At 43.6% G+C, this 22,253-nt stretch overlaps 2 protein-coding genes across 5 annotated transcripts in view; one reads left to right on the top strand and one right to left on the bottom strand.

Moving 5' to 3' along the window:
- Positions 1–2,311, top strand: part of txndc11 (thioredoxin domain containing 11) — a 67,418-nt gene extending 65,107 nt beyond the window's left edge. Inside the window, exon 12 of the mRNA XM_033040444.1 lies at positions 1,338–2,311. Within this exon, the coding sequence (XP_032896335.1) occupies positions 1,338–1,911 (574 nt within the window). The 3' untranslated portion in view covers positions 1,912–2,311. The remainder of the gene's footprint in view (positions 1–1,337) is intronic.
- On the bottom strand, positions 2,143–22,026 carry snn (stannin). Of its 4 annotated transcripts, XM_033040446.1 has the most exons (3): positions 21,850–22,025; positions 12,600–12,672; positions 2,143–3,546 (listed from the first exon to the last, which is right to left on the bottom strand). In XM_033040446.1, exon 3 carries the CDS (start codon positions 3,440–3,442, stop codon positions 3,182–3,184), a length of 261 nt encoding a protein of 86 aa, XP_032896337.1. In that variant the 5' UTR covers positions 3,443–3,546; positions 12,600–12,672; positions 21,850–22,025; the 3' UTR covers positions 2,143–3,181. The 4 variants fall into 4 exon arrangements, with proteins under 4 accessions (XP_032896337.1, XP_032896336.1, XP_032896340.1 ...); XM_033040445.1 differs by lacking the exon at positions 12,600–12,672 and having other exon boundaries at positions 21,850–22,026; XM_033040449.1 differs by lacking the exons at positions 12,600–12,672; positions 21,850–22,025 and adding an exon at positions 21,492–21,715.
- Between the last annotated feature and the right edge of the window lie 227 nt (positions 22,027–22,253).

Genomic DNA, 22,253 nt, shown 5'->3' with positions numbered 1-22,253 from the left:
TATATCCCGATTTTTATTGTCTGCAAGCATATACAAACCAATCAGGAACGTTGATGCCTGATTACTGGTGTACATGGTAATCGTTCTGACACAGCTGCACAGGAAAGCCCCTGAAAATCTAAAAATCTCTCTTGTATTAGTGGTTCCGTGGAATTTTGTTAAATTCAGTTTTGTTCCTGAGTTTGTAAAGCAGATGTGGTAATATACTGGCTTTTGACTATTTACCAAATTGCAGAATAGAAACATAAACAATTAACTGGGCGCAACATAGAAACTCGGCACGTTTTTATTGCAATCACTAAGTCAGTGATGTAGTGTGGAAATTGCATATGTCATGCACAATGTATTACTATGTGCACCAAACAGGAATTGGGTGAGTTATTGATTTTAGCCAGAACTACACATTTTGAAATTGGTGGCGCAGCGGTACAGTTGCTGCCTTACAGAGACCCGGATTCAATCCTGACTACAGATTCTCCCTGTGACCGCATGGGCTTTCTCTGGATGCCCCGGTTTCCTCCCACATGCCAAAGGTGTACATGTTTGTAGGTTAATTGACTTTGGTTAAAAAAAAATGTAATTGTCCCTCGTGTGTAGGATATTGCTAGTGTACAGGGATCGCTGGTCAACGCGGACTTGGTGGACCGATGGGCCTGTTTCCACACTGTATCTCTAAATTAGACCTAAACTAAAGCAAATGTACGTAGAGGAGATTTTAAGCAGAGAAACAAGAGATTGCAGATGCTGGAATCTTGAGCAAGAACTAACTGCTGGAGGCAGTGCTGGGTCAGGGAGCATCTGTGGAGGAAAAGGGATTGATCTTTTGAATCCGGAACCCTGCTTCAGAGTAAAGGGGAGATAGCTGGTAGAAAGAAGTGACGGGAAGGAATCTCATCATACTCCATTGTTTTTGCCTAACATGCCGAGTTTCTCCAGCAGTTTTATTTTTACTACTATTGATCTGTTGTGAAAAGTGTGTCTGCCAGGATTTGTTTAGTGAATGTGGAATAGGACTACTTTGCTCCATATAGCTCAATAAAGCCCATGTGTTTCATTCACAGCAGATAGCTGCCTCCTGTGGAATAGCTGCCAATTAAGTCATACTGTCCATCTTGGAAAAAAATATGAATGGAATTGCATTAGAGTCAGACTTGATAAAGTAAACCACTAGAAATCAGCAAATTACTGCACCTGCTTAATCTATTCACCTTTGTGAATTTAATTGAATAAATACATTAATTGTTTTTTCATTGATGATCAAGAATACAGGAATAGTGAAGTTTATATTGGAGGGAAATATGCACATTAACCATCTCTTATTTCCCTCGTTTTTACAGGAAAGACTTGAGTGTGAAGTACCCTGAGGATCTGCCATTAACTGTCCCTAACCTGGTGAGATTTATTCTGTGGCATACTCCCCAGTTAGTTCAGCAGAACCCGTTCAAGTGCTGTAACCCGGAGTGTATCCAAAAAGCAGCAGAGCTGCAGAAAGACCGCATCAGCCAGCTGGAGAGCGAGATAAAGAGACTCCACGCAGAGATGCAGATGCTGCATCAGGCCGAGAAACAGCTGATTTACCAACTCTCTGTATCCAGGCAGGAGGAACACCAACTCAAGTTCCATAACAGAGCTCTGCAGGAGAAAAACGAGAACCTCAAACACCACAATGAGAAACTGAAAGATCTGTACCAGCAGAGGAACATAGAGCTGGCTGAAATGGCAGCCAAACTCAGTGAGATTGCAACGGTATCAAAACAACTGCTCAATGAAAATATCTTGCTAAAAACATATATGTCTTCAATTGAAGAAGAACTGGAGATAAATAAATACACTTCAACGTCACTTCCCATTGAAGAATCAGAGTTACCTACCACCCATTCAGAAAACGCAGAGGTTCAATCCCCAAACTAGCTGGACGAATGTTTGGGATGAGAGCTGATCGTGAAAATACAGACATTTGAGCCATATTGCTAATGTTTTTAAATTGTATGTGGGCCATGATTGAAAGGGGGGGCTAGGAGAAAGAAGCGTGCATTAAGTTTGATCAAATTAGTAACTTTCTTCTTTCTACTGGGTGTTGTTTTCCACCAAAACTGGTTACCAGGTTCTATATTAATATTTTTTTGCAGATAAAAGTACTGGTAAAAGGGGAAAATTCTTTATTTGTTTACAATTGAATATTGCACTAATGAATCGTGGTTACAATGTACATAGAGTAAATTTATTTCTGTAAAAACAATTACAGGAAAAAAAAAATTATGGTAGAGTACCAAAATCAAGTTTTTAAATTAAACCATTTAAGTACTACAAACCCCATTTTAACATGCTTTTAATTATTTAGCAAACTGCTCAGCCACCATTGTCAATGTCAATGTACAAGGCCATCCGGATCATTGGCAGTTTGTAACCACAGCCATTTCCATCATAGGCCCTGGTTAGAATTAGTTTTTAAACAAAAGTGCTTTGGCAGCATCATAGCAGTCACATCATTTCAGCACAACCTCATGCACAAAATGGAATAACCATTCTGCAATCTTCATTGTGCAACTCTGTAGAAACAATAATTCCCTCTCTTCCAACCCCCCCCCCCCCCCCCACAGCTTCAATTTTCTAAAACGAAAGATATTACAGAACCAGAGGATGATTTTGAACTAACTGATGCAAATGAGTAGCATCGGGTTAATTTATTTTTTTTAAACGCAAAAATCATTGCTAGTTCTGTAATGGTTTTGTCATCCTCGCAGCCCTCCCCCAATTCCAACTTGGATTCAAAAACACTGCAAGATACTTAAAACACTTACAGCAGTTTGTTTAGCTATTCAGAATATAATACTGTATTGTACAGAAATTGGATTGAAGTTTCATATTGATCTCTGCATGTTTTTCCCCAAAAACCCACAGGTTCACTAAAGATGACATTTACAGTAGCAACTCCAACACAGGCTCAGCTTAAAGGGTTTAGAATTCAAGTAGGAAACACTTAAGTGCTAAATGGCTAGTCTTGATTTTCCTTTTAACACGCAGTTGCAGACCAGACTCCAGATTAAACAGGTCCTTCTGTTTCTTTTAATAAGCAGCTTGAACACATATAATCCTTTCACAGTATGAAGAATGATTTGACGTACAAATGTTGTATAGTCCAAACAACAAAGGCTGCTGCCTTGAACGGCAAGTTGAAGATTTAGCCGTGGCCTTCCGAAGCAGCAGATGTCAGCTTGGCCTTCCGCTCCACCCGCGGCCCTTTTGCGGAGTACTGCACCAGCAGGAAGGGCTCTTTGGTTTCCCCATCACCCACGATGCTCTCCTCATCCTCCGACTGCCCTATCCGCTGCAGTCGCAGATAGCACCAGCAGCCCAGGATCAAAGCCCCGAGGGCTGCAATGGCGATAAGGATCACGATGACCGTCACCACACCAGTGGTGGGGCTGTGGTCTGTTGACATGGTAAGTATCCAATGTAGGCCTTCACTTTCAAATTCTTGAATAGAGCGTTGTTTCAACTCTGTGGCTGGAAAAGTTGCTATAGTTGAGATGCTTGTACAAGAATCTGAAAGATGGAAGGGAAAAAAAAACATTAGTAACCGTCCAGTCTGAAGAAGCGTCTCGACCCGAAACTTCACCCATTCCTTCTCTCCAGAGATGCTGCCAGTCTCACCGAGTTACTCCAGCTTTTTGTATCTATCCTCCCTTTTTAATAAGGATTACCAGTTGGCATATCAACAAAATACTCTGTTTAGTTTTAGAGATACAGTATGGAAATGGGTTCTTTGGCCCACGTAATCCAGGCCGACCACTGATCAGCTGTTCCCACTTTTGCACCCACTCCTTTCACATTGGTCTATGTTACAGAGGTCTATTAACCCCATTTCTTTGGGATGTGGGAAGAAACCAAAGCACTCGGAGGAAGCCCACACGGTCACAGGGAGAACGTGCAAACTCAACATGGTCAGGATCGAACCCAGATCTCTGGAGCTGCGAGGCAGCACCTCTACTAGCGGTGCCACCCATGCTGGAAATGAAACTAATGGAGTAAATGCTCTGCAGGTCAGGCATTGGAGGGAGGGGGATAATAGCCCTGTCCCACTGTACGAGTTCATTCAAGAGTTCTCCTGAGTTTGCCCTGATTCGAACTCGGAGATTTACGGTAATGGCCGCTCGTAAGTACTCGGGGCTCTCGTGGACATTTTTCAACGTTGAAAAATCTTCACGACTCTTCCTGAGCTTACAGTGTTTCCCGAGTACCTGCCGTTAGCGTTATGAGCCGCTAAGAGACGTCCCCGAGCTCTGACGTATCCGCTACGTTCATTCTATGTGCTTATCACGAGTTTGATTTTTTTTTAAACTCGGGAGAGCACTTGAATAAACTCGTACAGTGGGACAAGGCTTTGAGGTGGAAAAGGTGTTCGGGTCAGTTGACGTTTCAAAACACAACTGGGATCTCTTACGAAAGATACTGACTGATCTGCAAGTAAATGCTTTTCACTGCAAATAAGAACCTTGCCTGCTCATGAAACAATCAGTCCTAGTGACAACTCCCAACACAAGGAAGAAACCTACAAATAACTCCCTGTGATTCTTGATTTCCACACTTCCTCTAAGGAGTATGTTCAAAAAGATCAATGTGGCGCATCAATTAAAAAATTGTAGCACAGGCCCCATTTTACAAGGGGAGGGGAGGGGTGTGCTTAATTCAGCATACACACGTTGTCAGCAGTAAATTTGTGCCTGATATACCAAAATTACCAGCATGTAAATCGGGCCTTGGTATTAAAGGAACAAACCTGTTATTTTCAAAAACGGCATAAATCAAACATACACGAGGCATCTCTACTCGAATCTGGTATGGTGATCTTTCTTCCCAGAAAGTTAAGAACAATTTCCATTGTATATGAGGAAATAAATGAAATGGGTCCAGAGGGAAGCAGGACATGGGGGAAGAGACAGGATGACATTGTTCACAACATTTAAAACTGCAAAATTATGAACTGGTTCTTTTATTCTAAGCTATGTTGCACATTTTGCTTGTAGTGTACTTCCAACTCTGCAATACATTATTGGTTACTCATGTAGATATGGCAAACTACCTGGCTATAGAATAGCACTTCAGATTGAATCCCACTCAACACAGCTCAAGCTTGCAACTAGTGTTCCCCAGAGTGTACCTCTGTCTATATTAACACCTCACAACTCTGCAGGTTCACCGCAGAGCTGGAGGCCTCTCTGTTGCACCCACGGTCAAATAACACCAACTTTAAAGAGATTAATACTAATTAAAGTAATAGGATTGCATTTCATAGCTGCTGCCTGATCTGCAGAATTACTCCAGCACTGTGTTTTGCTAAATCATAGTTAGCTAATCTACTTGACAGTGAATGTTTAGAAGCTGTAATAGGATACACCAGCCATGGCTGGAGGAAAGCTGAGGTGTATCCACTCTCATAAGATCATGTGATAGGAGCATAATTAGGCCATTTGGTCCATCAAGTCTATTCAATCATAGCCGATCTATCTCTCCCTACTAACCCATTCTCCTGCCCTCGCCCCATAGCCCCCGTACACCATCTGACTCAGCATTACTAAGCTCCACTGTGAAGTTGATAGTTCAGTACTTCTGTGGTGCAACATAAAGATGTGGAAATCAGCAATGTGAGCCATGATGCATGTATTACTTTTCTTGGTAAGAAAATACAGCCTCCTGCCCCTAATTGTGCACTATAGGCATGGTCACTGACATTCATTGCAAATATGGATCTCCTAAGTTACTCCAGCACTCTTTGCCAAAACAGAGTGCTGGAGTAACTTAGGAGGTCAGGCCGCATCTGTGGAAGGAATGGACAGGCAATGTTTTTGATTGGGATCCTTCCTGATTTAAAACATCGTCAGTCCATCTCCCTAGATAGCTGCTGCCTGATCTGCTGAGTTACTCCAGCACCGTGTATTTTGCCAAATCTTACAGTTAGCCGAGTAGCTAATCTACTTTACAGTGAATGTTTAGAAGGTTGAGGAAAATATAAAGTTCTGTAGCCACCCTCTATCTTGGTTACGTGAATAAAGTACAGGACTTGCATGTTAAGATCAATTTTCAATCTAGCTCGGACCTGTTCTTTTCTTTACATGTTTAGTTCAAGGGAGTAAGTTTCTGCCCGACAGAAACAGCAATAAATTCTGCTGGAAGTGAAACAATCATTAGCCGAAGCATGATGTCAGCATAAGGGTATGGAAAGCCTGGCTGCCAAGCATAGGCCACTAACTAGCCTTTGGGGCTGAAAGATTAAGATTGGAAAGAGCAACAAAAGACTAGTTGATTCAAAATTGAGAACTAACATCTTTTAAATTTTAACACGTCGCCACATCATCGTGATCAAACAGCACAATGGAATAGTGCTATAGTGGTGGAGAGGTGCCTCTATCCATTGTTTCATTTGGGTTCTTCAGATTCTCAAGCAAGGCAATTTCCTAAACATCTATCATATCGCCAATTCTCAAAACATCAAATGGGAAATTTTCCATTAGCTTTCTCCACTAGAATTCCTCACCCCCTCCCCAAGGGAATCTTAAGTTGAACAACAATGAAACATATTGCACATGTTCAGAGATGTTCCAAATTAGTCTACAGTATTCATTGTAATATCACCATGATAAACAATACCATTTTCATCGAGCAAAAACAAGGATGGGTCTTGATGGAGCTGGGTACAGCACCCATACCTTTGGAACAATTCTGGGTCATAATTACACGAAAGACACTTTTGCACTAGCTAGAAAAAGGGAGGTTTAAGAATCGTGGCAGGACTAGGAAACTTTAGCTGAAGAAACATTGAAACAGGATGGGAAGAGATATGATTGATGCAGATAGCACACAGGGGTCTGGAGAGAGAAACCTGAAAGGCCACATTTCCTGTGACGTCAAAGACCAGAGAGAAAAGAGTTAAAATAATTGGTGATGATTTTAAAAGGCAAATGGAAAAAAATATTTTTTCACCAAAAGGAAAAAAAGATTTGCATCTCATTGCCTGAAGCGTGGTAGCACCAGAAATAGTTGGTGAAGTAGTGCTACATACCTGCCACTCCATGTAAGGTGGGATTAGGTGAAGAACCATTTCCCACTCCCAATCACAACCGACATTGGCCGTCAGTCTGGTCCTGCCACAAAAAGTCACCCATCCATTCCCTCCACAAATGCTGTCTGACCAGATGAGTTCCTTCACCACTTTGTGTTTTGCTCATGATTCCAACATTTGCAGTTCCTTGTGTTCCCATGACTTCCTACTGTGTTGTACATTTGATTCTAAAAGAATTGGGCAAATAAACATCCTGATAATGGTGGCCTCCACTGATGAGATTGGTTACGGGTTAATGTATCATCGGGTAATTTAGCACAACTAGAGTTATTAATGGACTTGGTAGTTCAGGCAGGTATTATCGCAATGTTTAAGAAACATTTAGACTGGTGCATGGATAGGACAGTTTTAGAGGGACATGGACCAAACGCAGGCAGGTGGGACTAGTGTAGATGGGACATGTTGGTCGGAGTGGGCAAGTTGGGCCAAAGGGCCTGTTTCCACACTGTAAAACTCTGACTATGGTGCAGTTCACCTTAGGATTGTACATACCCTAATTCAGGAAGACCGAGTCAAACCTCCCATCTTCCCCATACATATGTATATCCTGGCCAAAGACGACCAAACTCAGCAATGCAAGCTTTAAGGGCCTGTCCCGTCCCTCTTGGGCGTCATTTGCGCGTCACGCAGATGGCTCGCAAAGATTCTGTACATCCCAAAATCCTGGGGCGCCGCGCGCGACCCGGCCTACGTCACCGCGCACCACCTAAGCAGGACAGGCCCTTTAGTTGTGTTCAGTTTATTGTCGCGTGCTATCCAGTCAGCGGAGACTACAAAATTATGATCACAGTCCAAAGTGTACAGCCACAGAAGAAAGGGAATAACGATTAGTGCAAGATAAAGTCCAGTGAATACACAACTCAACAACATAGAAATCTAATTGCTTTGTGAATGTTATGTTTTCATTGGCACTGGCAACATCCCAAGAACAAGCAGAGATTTTCAGAAAGCGTGCCTTGAAGTCTTCTGAATCACATCTAGCACATTTCAGCTGAGATCAAATTAACCCTAAGGCCAAGCCATTCAATTAATTTCTGGAGAGATGGAATGGGTGACTTTTTGGGTCGAGACTTCTTCAGACCAGTCTGAAGAAGGGTCTTGTCCCGCTGAGTTACTCCAGCTTTTTGTGTCTATCTTCGGTTTAAACCAGCATCTGCAGTTCCTTCCTACACATTGAATTCATTTAAATGCTTCACGAAGACTGACATTTGTCCTTCATTTAGATGTGGCTGACAATGTAAACTTTCTGCTTCAAAATCATTTAGTAACTTGTAGAAAAGGTAAAATGGCTTGTTATCCATTTAATTTAAAATGGAGCCATTAGATTTGACCTTGGTGGAGCCAGTCAGGCAGAGGCTTGATGTTTTTACCAGTACCGCATGTGGGATCTAAAGAACCATATGTATGGATATAAAACTCAGACATTCAGAACCAGCATGAAAGCATTACAATTTACATCCATTGGCCTGTTCGTTGCAGTAAATCGGATCTAAACCAGTTTCCATTTGCCTTGCAAATGTGGAGGTGTTTGAACAAATAAACACCACAATAATTCATAAAATCTTTTGGGAACCAAGGGTCTGTTGTCTTGTGCGCACGTATTAATGTTTCCAGATGTGCAAGAAAGATGAAGGACAAACGCAGTTTAAGAAAATGCAGCTTTACATTTCTTTGACCAATTCCCAGAGGTCAGCAGGGATAGACTGGAAGGGTGAGCAGAGGAATGCAAACCAGACACACAATAGAGAAGTTTCAGTCAGTTCAAGAGTGTTTTATTGTCATATGTCCCAAAACAGAACAATGAAAGTGTAGGAAGGAACTGCAGATGCTGGTTTCTACTAAAGGTAGACACAAAATGCGAGAGTAACTCGGCGGGACAGGCTGCATCTCTGGATAAAAGGAATGAGTGACGTTTTGGGTCAAGACCCTTCTTCGGTCTGAAGAAGGGTCTCGACTTGAAACGTCACCTATTCCTTCGATCCAGAAAACTGCATGTCCTGCTGTGTTACTCCAGCATTTTGGGTCTATCTACAATGAAATTCTTACACGGAGCAGGACAACAGATATATAAAACATAGTACTCTCTAAAACACACAACAAACAAAACGTTATATGTACAAATAAACAAACAATAATAGTGTAAAGTCAAAAATAAATGCCCCCAAGTCTATATAGTTTGGAGCCTATTTGGAGGTTGGAGTGTTTAATAGCCAGCTGGTTATAGGGAAGAAGCTGTTCCTGACCCTGGACGTTATGGTTTTCAGGCTCCTGTACCTTCTTCCCATAACAGTAATATGCAAAATGTTGCCTTCACCTGGACTATGAAAATCTGGTGACTCTATAAAGTTTCCACTGGGCATGACTGGAGTGATTAATAACTTGTGTTGCACATATGCGAGGAATATGCCAAAATTAATTTCCTAGAATACAATGTGTATCAGTTGATTATATTAAATGAAACCAGATGACAAGAAAATGGTGCTTTTGGTATTTGTAATCTGGTTTCAGATTATTTAGCTGGCAAACATGTTAGTGCTTTGTAGGTTCCATCAGAGTAACCACACTGAGGTAGACGCAAAGTGCTGGAGTATCTCAGCCTGTCAGGCAGCAACTCTGGAGAAATAAGATGGGTGACTTGTAAGGGAGCATGGAGGAGGCAGTGAACAATGATACCAGTGCCTGAACTATGTGTGTGTGTGGGTGGGTGTGTGCGTATATAAGAATACATATTCTAACAGGTACCTGTGCACATTATTCCTATGTGTGCAATTAACAACTATGGAGCAGAGCCTGGTCTTCATTTGCCTCAGACCCCTTTGTCACCAGATTAAGACCTCACTCAGTTAAACCCGCATAGAAGGTCTGTATAAGGAAGAGAACTGGAGGTAAGAAAAGGCCTGACCTTCCCCTATACTTTCAGTCTGAAGAAGACTCCCAACCAGAAACGTCACCCATCCTTGTTCTCCAGAGATGCTGCCTGACCCGCTGAGTTACTCCAGCACTGTGTGTCTAGTGTTTACCTCTCTGCAGTTCCTTTCTGCACAGACATTACGTATTTTGGTTTTCCAAAAAGGTTGCCAGATCTTTGTCAGATTCTTCAAACCCATCTCGATAAAGTACATGTGTAGGAAGGAACTGCAGATGCTGGTTTACACCAAAGATAGACACAAAATGCTAGAGTAACTCAGTGGGTCAGGCAGCATCTCTAGAGAAAAGGAATAGCTTACAACGCAGCACTATTAATATTGATTTCGCCAACTTCAAGTAACCCTTGCATTCCCTCCTTCTGTCCCTCCCTCATCTTGCCGTCCATTTAGTTTCACTGTCGTCCTTCTTAGTTTTAGTGTTTCACCCGCTGGTATCACCTTCACTGCCAACAATGGACCATTATGGGCTCTACCTTTCCTTGATCATCATTGCTGATTTTGAATTGGCCTTTTGCATACCTTTCCTTCATCTGTTCATTGTACCTCTTCATATCTCTAGATTCCCCTCTCCCCTGCCTCTCAATCTGAAGGGTCTCGACCTATTCCTTTTCTCCAGAGATGCTGCCTGATCTGCTGAGTTACTCCAGCATTTTGCATCTATCTTCGATAAAGTACATACTCTACGCTAGGTCACATTGATGTGGTGACCAAGTTGTTGCATTACAAACAAAGTTTCCCTTGATAGACTACAGAAGAGCAAAATTTGACTTAAAAGATGTCCCACCCACTGATTTCATTCATCACACAGCATCTAAAACCAAACAAAGCTGCTTGCGATCAGAGCCAAGCTTCAGACCAAATCTATGCCAGTACTGTAGATTATTTCAGTCCCTATCGCAACTGTCAACTCTGTCCGTGCCTAAACTCATCTGTGGTGGAAGCTCTCGCCTATCCCCTTGCTTACCTTTAGATCTGACCATTCAATAGGGGCGCTGCATTGAAGGCGCCTGACTACTGTAGTCAGGTTCCTTCAATGCAGCGCCTCTAATTCAGCGCCCCTTATTTTCCCTTCTTTTTTAAATTTTAGTTTGGCTAAACTGTTTGTTTTGGGGTTACTTTAGCGTTTCTATGTGGGGGAGGGGTGTAGGGTAAGGGGGAAATCGTTTCTTAGTCGCTTCCTGGCAGGATGCGACTATTTCTCCGAGTCACGTCCTCGCCCGCGGCCCCCCCCCCCCCTCCTCGCGGCCTACCAGCTGGATCGGAGCGGCCTTTCCTACCGGAGACCGGGGACCGGACCAGAGCTACAACATCGGCGGTGCGGCGCTGGATTCACTGCGGAGCGGGCGATACCTACCCGGATCGCCGTTTGGAGCTCCGGAGCGTTGGGCCTGCAGCATCGACATCATGGAGCTGTGGTTCACGGAGCTCCCAACGCAGGCGGCGCTGATCGACATCGCGGAGTCCTGGGACCCTTTGCCAAGGGCCGCCGGTGTTGAATCTCCACCCGGCGTGGCCTGGGGAGGTCGGGAGCTGCGGACTCTGGTGGGAAGCGGCCGATTTGGAGGTCCAAGCCGCTGAGGTTGGCCTCCAGTCCCAACGTCGGAGAGCCAACATCCCGGCGAGCGGCGGGCTGCCCGTAGCAGCTACCGCGGAGGGCTCCGGAGGCCCGACCACGGGTGAACATCGAGGAAGAGACTGACTTTGGTGCCTTCCCTCACAGTGGGAAACTTTTGATTCTGCTGTGTGGGGATGTTTTATGTTGAACTCTATCGTGTGTTGTGTTCTTTATTTTAGTGTATGGCTGTATGGTGATCACATTTCACTGTGCCAACTGGCACATGTGACAAATAAATATATCTTGTATCTTGTAATATACTCTACCAGTCACCTCAGTGCTCCCCTCGGAGTTGGAACAGACCTTCATTCAAGTCTTATTCTTGCACCATCCTGTGTTTCCTGAACTAAACTGCCTCCTGTAAAATGTTGATAACATCCCGGTGACGTACCTTCCAAATTGTTGCAAATGCTACACGGTGAATAGTGATTAGTTTACGACATTTGCACCAATATAGTATAACAGCAGGATCCTCTGGGAATTCTTCTTTGATTAACAGAGCAAACAAGGCATCTTAGATTTGTCCTGCTAATGAACTTCCGGCAAGATTGTAAATTGCTTTTAACTTTAAGATGGGCTGCTAGGTTGTACTTTTTTTTTTTCTTTTTTTTTTTTAGAGTATATCAGCTGCAATCAAAACTTCGGTAAGAATCAGGAAAGCTGAAACTACATTTTTTTTCCTCTGCACAAAAGAAGGATCTTGACCATTTAAAATTTCCTGTTATTTCAACTTTGCAAGAACCATGTAGATAATGGACAGGAAGTGACAAGATCTGAATCTAGCTTCATACTTTTGAGAAAAGTTTCCTTCAGTCATTCCAGATGAAGCCTTTGCAATAAAACACGGTGTTACTTTGACATTCAAGGTGTTACCCAGTTTGTACCCAGGACATCAAGACTTATTAAAATAAACTCAAATAAAACAGACTCAACTTACAACAAATCAAATGTTCTTTTTCTTGAAGATAGACACCAAAAGTTGAAGTAACTCAGCGGGTTTGGTAGCATCTCTGGAGAAAAAAAAAAAAAACAGGTGATGTTTTGGATCGGCACCCTTCTTCTTCTGGAGAAAGGGAATAGAAACGTCACCTGTTCCTTTTAGTTCCGTTTACTTTAGCACGGAAATGGCCCTTTGGCCCGCGCCGACCAGCGACCCCCATACACTAACACTATCCTACACACACTGGCGGCAATTAACAATTTTACAAAGCCAATTAGCCTACAAACCTGTACGTTTTTGGAGTGTGGGCGGAAACCAGAGCACCCGGAGAAAACCCACACAGGTCATGGAGAGAATGCACAAACTCCGTACAGAAAGCACCCAGAGTCAGGATCGAACCTAGGTTTGTTGCGCTATAAGGCAGCAACTCTACCGTTTGACCACCTGAGGAAGAAGGGTTCTGACCTGAAACGTCACCTATTCCTTTTCTCCAGAGTCGACTAACGGTTCCGACCCGAAAAGCCACCCATTCCTTTTCTACAGAGATGCTTCCTGACCCGCTGAGTTACTCCAGCTATTTGTGTCTATCTTCGGTATAAACCAGCATCTGCAGTTCCTTACTACACATTTTTCTTACCGGTAAGTTAGAATCCAGATACATGAAGGGATGCGTGTGTGTGTGTTTTTATATATGTGGGGAGGGGAGGAAGGGGGTTTTTTGGCTGCAGGGAAAAAGTCAACATTTAGAGAAGTGTACATGGTTTTGCATCGATTAAATGGAACATTCGTGTAAAATGTGGATTTAAATGCCTTGATTACTCCGACTACTTTTGTCAAGAGCCTTCATAGAGTAAACCTTCATCACACAAGAATGCAGTGCACGATGGGACAGCCTTTAAAATGAACCGTTCTCACTATCCACTATCCATGGGTGCTTTACATTCAAAAAACAGAACCCATACCTCATGGGCGAGGACGCTGTACGTAGTCACTCTTATCAACCATGAATATTATATTTTTCCTTATTATCTTCATTATTATTATTATCTTCATTGTTAATTGTGACGAGGCTGACAGGCCTCCCCCAACTGCGCAGGCGAGGAAGGTCGTAAATATACAGGCACATACTTTTTTTCCGCAAATCATCCCGCGGGACTGATTGGATCCTTCGGCATCTCTCCGCGCGTGCGCAGTGGGCCCGGATTCCACGCGTGCACAGTTGGGGCGGCAGTCGCACGTGCGCAGTTGGGGAAGGCTTACTGGGCCAGGAAATTTTCCAAAATTATTTCATTTCCCTAAAATTACTCGAAGACAACCAGAATTTCCACAATTTCTGGTAATTTCCTTCAAAGTGGAAACACTGCACAAAACCCAGCAGCCCAGCATGGTTCAAGGTTACATCGTTTGAATAGGAAAACACCTCACATTCCTTTGGAATCCACCTCCTGCTGTTATCAACCCCATTCCCATTAAACAAATGAAGATTCAATTCCTGTCAGTGGCCTCCACCGCAACTAATATCCTTCCCCAGCCCCACACAGCCAGTTTTATTTTCTCCCCAAAATCCATCATAGATTAGGCCCTCACTAGGGTCTCTGATATCCCGTAGCTCCGTTCTTGCTCCACCACCCCCCCCCCCCCCCGTCGTAACAAGGACAGAGTCCCCCTAGTCCTCACCGTCCATCCCATCAAACGCCGCATACAGCACATAATCCTCCGACATTTTCGACATGTCCAACGGGATATCACCACTAGCCACATCTTCCCATCTCCACCCCTTTCCGCTAAGACCGTTCCCTATGCAACTCCCTGGTCAGCTCGTCCCTTCCCTCCCAGAACCACCCCCTCCCCAGGTACTTTCCCTGCAAGCGCAGGAGATGCTACACCTATCCCTATACCTCCTCCCTCGACTCCGACCAAGGACCCAGACAGTCCATTCAGGCGAGGCAGAGGTTCTCTTGCACCTCCTCCAACCTCATCTACTGTATCCGCTGTGTGGACTCCTATATATTGGCAAGACCAAGCGCAGGCTTGGCGATCGTTTTGCTGAACACCTTCGCTCAGTCTGCCTGAACCAACCGGGAGATCAGGTTGACGAACACTATAACTACCCCTACAATGAGGAACAGCACCTCATATTTCGCTTGGGCAGTTTACACCCCAGCGATATGAACATTAACTTCTCTAACTTCTAGTAACCCTTGCTTTCTCCATCCCTCCCCCTTTCCAGTTCTCCGACCAGTCTTACTGTGTCCAACATTTTATCTCCGTTTGCTTTGTTGTTACCTTCTCCCAACCAACAATGATCTATTCTACATTTTATTTGATCTCCATTCCCCTTGTCTGGTTTTCACACCTTACAATTCCTTATCTATGTTTCTCCCTCTTCGCTGACATCAGTCTGAAGAAGGGCCTCGACCCAAAATGTCACCCATTCCTTCTCTCCAGAGAAACTGCCTGTCCCACTGAGTTACTCCAGCATTTTGTGTCTATCTTTGGTTTAAACCTGCATCTGCAGTTCCTTCATATATAACTAACATTGTGAATTGTTCACCAAGCAGACACGCATCCATATAACACATCTGTAAAATCCCAGTAGATGCTCATTTACACCGAAGATAGACACAGAATGCTGGAGTAACTAAGCATCTCTGGATAGAAGGAATGGGTGACTCTGACAATGGAGGAGGCCCGGGACAGAAAGGTCAGTGTGGGAATGGGAGGGGGAGTTAGTGTTTAACAACCGGCAGATCAGGTAGGTTTAGGTAGACTGAGCGGAGGTGTTCATCCAAACCTCTGCTCCACTAATCCAATCCCTCAAGGCCTGTCTTCAAGTCAACCCTGTTCCTAATTTAAGTTGTAAACTTTCTCCATTCAAATGTAGGTGAAAGGACCAATGAGACAATTTGAAGAGAGTAAAACACCAAATGCTGAAGGGACTCAATGGGTCAGGCAACATCTGTGGAGAGAATGGACAGATTTTTCAAGTCAGGACCCTTCTTGAAAAGAAGGTACATTCCTGACCAACATCTAACCCTCGATAATCAACGCATACCAATTGGTCAACAAGCCTCACTTTATTTTTCTCCTCCTTTTTCATCCAACCCATGATCCTTTCTCCAGAGATGCTGTCTGACCCGCTTAGTTACTCCAGCACTGTGTCTATTCTTCAGTATAAGCCAGCATCTGCAGTTCCTTTCTATTCACTTTGTTTTTTTGGTGGGACCTTACCGTGTGCAAAGGGAATAAGGAGGGATCGTGAATTGGCAGAAAAATATGCAAGGGATATGGAAAATATGCAGCAGTACAGGGTGGAGGGATTATCTTACCCATTGCTGGTGCTTCTAAACTACAGCTGCACATTCTGATAAAGCAACATAGAACTAAGGACCCATAAAAACATAGAAGGCATGGAGAAGCCAAAGCAGGCAGTTCTTTGGATGGATAGGAATGGTATCAGTCAGGTGCAGGTTGGTCTGGCTGGACTGTAGTGGTGGAGAATGAGAGAGTAGACGACCATCTTAGTTTATCTTAGTGACAGAATCAGAGGATGTCATCTGTAACTTTCAAAGTCACCCCCGTGTTAAAGTTGGGTGGAAATGGGACCGAGCTGTACATTAGAATTATTGTGGTTCAGGAGATGAACAAGTCGATGCTGCCTCCTGTTACAGTCTCAGGGTCCTGCTCTTTTCTCATAGTACTTGCTGCCTCTTTTCTACATCTTTTTAAGAATCTAACAATTGATTCTAAAACAATCAGACATGGAAGTTGGGGAAAGCTATGCATGGATTTGGGTGGTGCTAGTTCATACAAGGAAATAAATGGAATGGAAAATTGAAAGTAGAGACGGGGATTTATCAGAGATAGAGGTTAAGGGATATATCGCCGGTTACACACAGCACGGAAACAGGCCCCTCAGCCATACTTGTCCATGTCGACCAAGATGCCCCATCTACACTAGTCCCACCTGCCCGTGTTTTGCCCATATCCTTCTAAACCTTTCCTATCCATGTACCTGTCCAAATGCCTTTTAAATGTTATTATGGTACCTGCCTCAACTACCTCCATCGTTCCATATCCACTGTGTGAAAAAGTTGTCCCACGGTTCCTATTAAATCTTTCCCTTCCCACCTTAAACTCATGCCCTGTGGTTCTTGATTCCCCTGCTGTGGGTGAAAGACTCTGTGCATCTACTCTACCTATTCCAAAACCTTTGGATGAGAGGGACTGATGGAACCAAATTTGAAAATGTGATGTGAAGAGACAAAAGTTCTATATCTTTAATTATGAAATGGTCAAACATTTCATTGTTCTTTAAAAAGACAGGGTAGCAAGACTGCTGCATTCAGACTCCAATCAAGCTCTGGCTACATTTGGAGTCAGAGTCACACAACACAGAAACAGGCCTTTCAGCCCATCCTGTCCATGCTGACCCTAAAAGCAAGTCATCACCGTCAGCGGTCATTTTGGAAAGCAGCAAACATTGCATCGGAAATACGAGTCTGTCCGTTACATCACCGCGTGCTATTATCCATCAATATATATGAAACATGGCAACATTTCAAAATGTTAAATCTTTGAACTAATGAGTCATTAAAAAAAAATTTAGAAAGTTTATAAACCACAGAATATCCAGTCCAAGCACAGACTTGCCCCATATAGACACAATCTTGGAATTGCAGCACTGAAATTGCAAGCTCTACCACAATTCTGGTATCTTTACATTTGGCTCTTTATAGATCTGGTCCAAAGTTTGGTTTCCTTCAGATTTAAAAACAATACAATACAATACAATTCAATTTATTGTCATTTCTTATGTCTTAAAAACAAGGAACTGAAGATGCCCGCTGAGTTACTCCAGCATTTTGTGTCTATTTTGGTGTAAACCAGCATCTGCCGTTCCCTCCTACACATGCTGGTTCACCAATATTATGATGTTTCAGGAGATCAACAGGTCTATGCTGCCTCCTGTTACATTCTCAGGGTCCTGCTTTCCTCATAGTACTGCCAACACACTCAAGTACTAAGGCACCATTAAAAATGATTGAGTTCTAAAGGCCACCTAGTCCTGACCAGCTTTTGAAGAGTTTATCAACCATATTGCAGCCTCAAGAGTTCCATTTTACCAGTGGATCCTAAAATGTCACCGATCAAATATGAAGAACCAGTGAAAAAAATTGCAGATGAAGAAAGTCTGAAATAAAAACCTAAAATGCTGGAAATACAAAGAACTAGTTTGTCTTCCAGGCATTTTCTTCTGCATCTGCATCTTTAAAACTAGATGTTTAATATGTTTTGTTGTGTATTGTTACTGCACAGTATATTCTTTTGGGATATGTAGATTTCAATCATTGAGAAATGTGATTGAAAAGTAATTGAATGCAAAATGGAAAAGAACAGCCCAACAATTTCCACCAGTATATTTCCAGACTGAAGAACGGTCCCAACCCAAATCGTCACCAATCCATGTTCTCCAGGGATGCTGCCTGACCCGCTGAGTTACTCTAGCACTTTGTGTCTTTCCTTCAGACTTGCTTCCTCCATCTCAAAACGATGCAAAGAGCATCTCGGAATGCTTTAAATATTCACTCTTTTTATAATTCCTAATTAATCCCATGTTAGTCATGTCATCCCAACAAAAGGCATCTTAACACCAGTCTTTGCTGCTTAATTGTTAGGTTTGGAGTCAAACTGTGCAGCACTCGAAAGATAATCACCTCCCTGCCTCCTCTTCCCAATGCCAAGAATTAATTTTGCTCTCGACAAAACAACTTAAAACCATTAAGTTGTCAGTTTTCTAAGACTTTTTCTACCTATCGCCTAGTTTCCATCACAGGTCTTTCAGTGTTCACTGCTGCAGCTTATCTGAGCTGAACAGAAGTCATAAAACTATTTGGCACAGTTTATGTCAACAGCTGCATATATGTTTAGCACGTGTGTTGTTCCATTCACAAGGCACACATAGGCTGTCGGGCAGGGAAGGGAAATAGTTAAAAACTGGGGGCGGAAAGCGTAGGAACTGATATCTGATGGGCACCACTTGCAGTTCATTTAATAGCCCTCTCACCTCCAAGTGCGAAGGATTTAAATTCAACTCTTACGACTGAAACCGACAAGACCGTAGACAGAGGAGCAGAATTAGGCCATTCAATCTGCTCCACCATTCGATCATGGCTGATCTATTTTCCCCTCTCAACCTCAACCTCCCTGATATCTTTGACACCCTTACTAATCAAGAACTCTCAGCATACCAATACAAGCTGAAACACACTATGCAGTGCTGACAGAGTTCTGCACGGCAAACAGTGCCTAGTCCTGATAATACTTGAAATAAATCCTACAGTGCCATTTAAATGAAGAGCTGAAGAGTTATTCACAACATCTTGGCTGGCAGGGTCCATACTGAAATGTAGTCACTCAGGTGGCACGGCGTCACAGCGGTAGAGTTGCTGCCTTACAACGCCAGAGACCCGGGTTCGATACTGACTACGGGTGCTGTCTGTATGGAGTTTGTACATTCTACTTACGTGGGTTTACTCCGGGGTCTTCAGTTTCCTCCCACACTCCAAAGAAGTACAGGTTTGCAGGTTAATTGGCCTCAGTAAAATTGTAAAAAATGTCCCTGTTGCGTGTAGAATGCTGTAGTGTGCGGGGAAACGCTGATCAGCACGGACTCGGTGGGCCGAAGGGCCTGTTTCGGCGCTGTATCTCTAAACTAAACTTGTGATGCAGAAAATGGCTCCCAGTCTACCTGCATGTTGTAATCTCCCATAACCACCGTAGCTACATTCCAATTTTAACTCTTGATTCAACTTGCACCCTATATCCAGGCTACTGTTTGGGGGCCTGTAGATAACTCCCATTAGGGTCTTTTTACCCTTACAATTCCTCAGTTATATCCATACTGACTACATCTGGTTCTATGTCACCCCTTGTAAAGGAATAAATTTCATTCTTTACCAACAGAGCTACCCCACCCCCTCTGCCCACCTGTCTGTCTTTTCGATAGGACGTACATCCCTGAATATTCCCAGCCCTGGTCCTCTTGCTGCCATGTCTCTGTAATTCCCACGACATCAAACTTGCTAATCTCTAACTCAGCCTCATTTTTAAAATATTTTTTTATACTTTGCACATTCATATACAACACTTTAACTCCGATATTCACCTCCCATCTCACAACAGTCACTATTGGCCCTGACCTTACTCTCTTGTCCCTTCTTGAACTTTCCTTCCCATTAATTTGGGAGATTTTTGTAACTTTTCCTGTACTCACTTCCCCTTTAACTCCATCTTTATACTCCCAATTTGTCAACCCCTTTAAAAGCCAGCTGCGAGAGAGTGACTGGATTACCAGCTATGCCACTGCATTGTCCAAATGCTCATTTTCTAGATATGCCATGCCCTACCAGGATGGCCACAGTGAACAAGGAGCTGCTGCCTCACGAGATCTAGGTTTGATCCCGACATCAGCTGTGGTCTGTGCAGAAGTTGCAGGGTCTTTCCGAGGCTGCCTGTTTTCCCGGGGTATTCCTATTTCCCCAAAGACTCGTAGGGAGACTTTTGCGAATGCAAATACTCCTTAGTGTCAGGCAATGGCAAAATGGAGTTTATAGGCGCATAAGAGAGAGAATAAGTTGCCGGATGTCAGGAAATAAAGAACGGGCAAGCAGGACTAATGGGATTGCTCCTCTGGGATGAAATATGAAGACAGAGTGTAGTATAACCTTCTTTTGTCATGTTATAACTAGCAGATGAAAATCACTGTTTACAAGCTGACTAGGGTTTAGTTTACTACAGGGCACAAAGTGCTGGAGTAACTCAGCCAGTCAGGCAGCATCTCCGGAGAACATGGAAAGGTGACGTTTCAAGTCGAGACCCTTTATCAGACATTTCTTTGTTTCTACAAGTTTAGTTTTAGAGATACAGCATGAAAACAGGCCCCTTCAGCCCACTGAGTCCTCCACCAACCTTCGATCACCCGTTCACACTAGTTCTGTTCTCATCCACCCCTTACACACTAGGGCCAGAGTCTTACTAACCTACAAACATGTCCAATCTTTTGTGATGTGGGGGGGGGGGGGGGGAACCCTCTCGGTCACAGAGAGAATATGCAAACTCCACACAGACAGCACCCAAAGTCAGGATTTAACCTGGGATCTGGCGCTGTGAGGCAGCAGCTCTACCAGCTGTACCTCTGTACCACCAGATAGACACTTGCATCATCTGCAAGCCAAGAAAGTTGTACAACAAGCCACTAGGGCTTGAAAAAGATTAGAATTGGCAAGCAGAATTTTTTTTGTGACATAACACATTGCTTCTGTGATACAGAGGTGCAAAAAAAATATACCCGTCTTGTTCCACAAAACTATAAATTGATGTAGCTGGCTGTCATTTGTACTTAATTCCCTCAACATTTGCTTGCATTTGAATTAACCACCAATTTTGATCTCATCTTGTTCGACTCACACAAAATGCGAGAACGCCTGTGAGCAAAATTAGTTATTAAAGGAACTTCAAATTTGGCCAAACTGATGTAAACAACGATCTTGCGCTTCTAACTGCCTCAGTTTTTTTTTTTTTTTTAAAAAGGCAAATCCCTTATAAATAAAACCAATTTGCATTTTTGCTTGCCAACGTTCACCCATCCAAGCGTGTACGTGCAAGCATCGCCCACGAATTAAGTGTCTACCAAAAACAAACGGGTTGCGAATTTAAAAAAATGCAGCAAATTGATCATATTTGCGCAAACAGGGGTTCAAATGCAAAATGTATTTATGAGAGATAGTCGTACCTTAACTCTGCAAAATACAACTGGAGTCTGAAGAGACACAGTTCCCCGTGAAATGGGACAAACTCCATTAAATGCAACTTACATTGAAAACGTACCACATAGTCGCCGCGGTCTTTGCCCCACAGAGAGCCTCACATGGGTGACCAACAAGCACGGAGGGTTCCAACCAAAGATACTAGCTCCTCTAGAATCTTTGGTTCCAACCAACGAGCGATCAGTTAATTGCACGCCGTGTATATTTCCAATCGCCCTCTGCACAACCCTGACACATTTAATATCGCGATTGAAACGCTGCGACCCTTTGTTTCTCCGGCCGCCGGATCCTGCGCTGCTACAAAGATAGATTTCCACACGGAAAGCAGCGCCCCTGCAGCATATATTTAAACAAATAAAAGAATGCATACAAAAAAAAATAGAGATCAGAGGTTCTTTCATCGTAACTCTATTGCTTACCATTTTTAAATGCGCCATGCAATTCAGTGCTGGGTCGCTGGAGCATGTAGCAGAGCCCGGCAGAAGCTCAGAAGCACCATGTCTGTGAGGTATTTCCCGGGCCGCCGCCTTGCAAAGACTCCCCCCACCCCCTCTCCCTCAACTCAGCAGTTTCCTGCAGACCGCGATTGCAGACTAGATCTTTGCTTGCAGACGCAGACGCCGCCCGCCCCCGGGCCGGGATGAGCGACAGCCGCCGTCCCCTATCAGAGCGAGGTGTGGCGGCCCGGAGCAGACAGCAGCACAGCAGACCCGGGGCTGGGGGAAGGTTCCATTTTAACGCGGCCACTCACCCAACATCGGCAATTAACTCTGCAAACTGCACGTTGCACCATTTTGCTGCTTCGCTGTTGTGACAATTTATT

This window comes from Amblyraja radiata, chromosome 22 (assembly GCF_010909765.2).
Source record: "Amblyraja radiata isolate CabotCenter1 chromosome 22, sAmbRad1.1.pri, whole genome shotgun sequence".
NCBI lineage: Eukaryota > Metazoa > Chordata > Chondrichthyes > Rajiformes > Rajidae > Amblyraja > Amblyraja radiata.
Note: the sequence above shows the minus strand (reverse complement) of the source record. Positions and strands in the feature narration are given on the sequence as shown.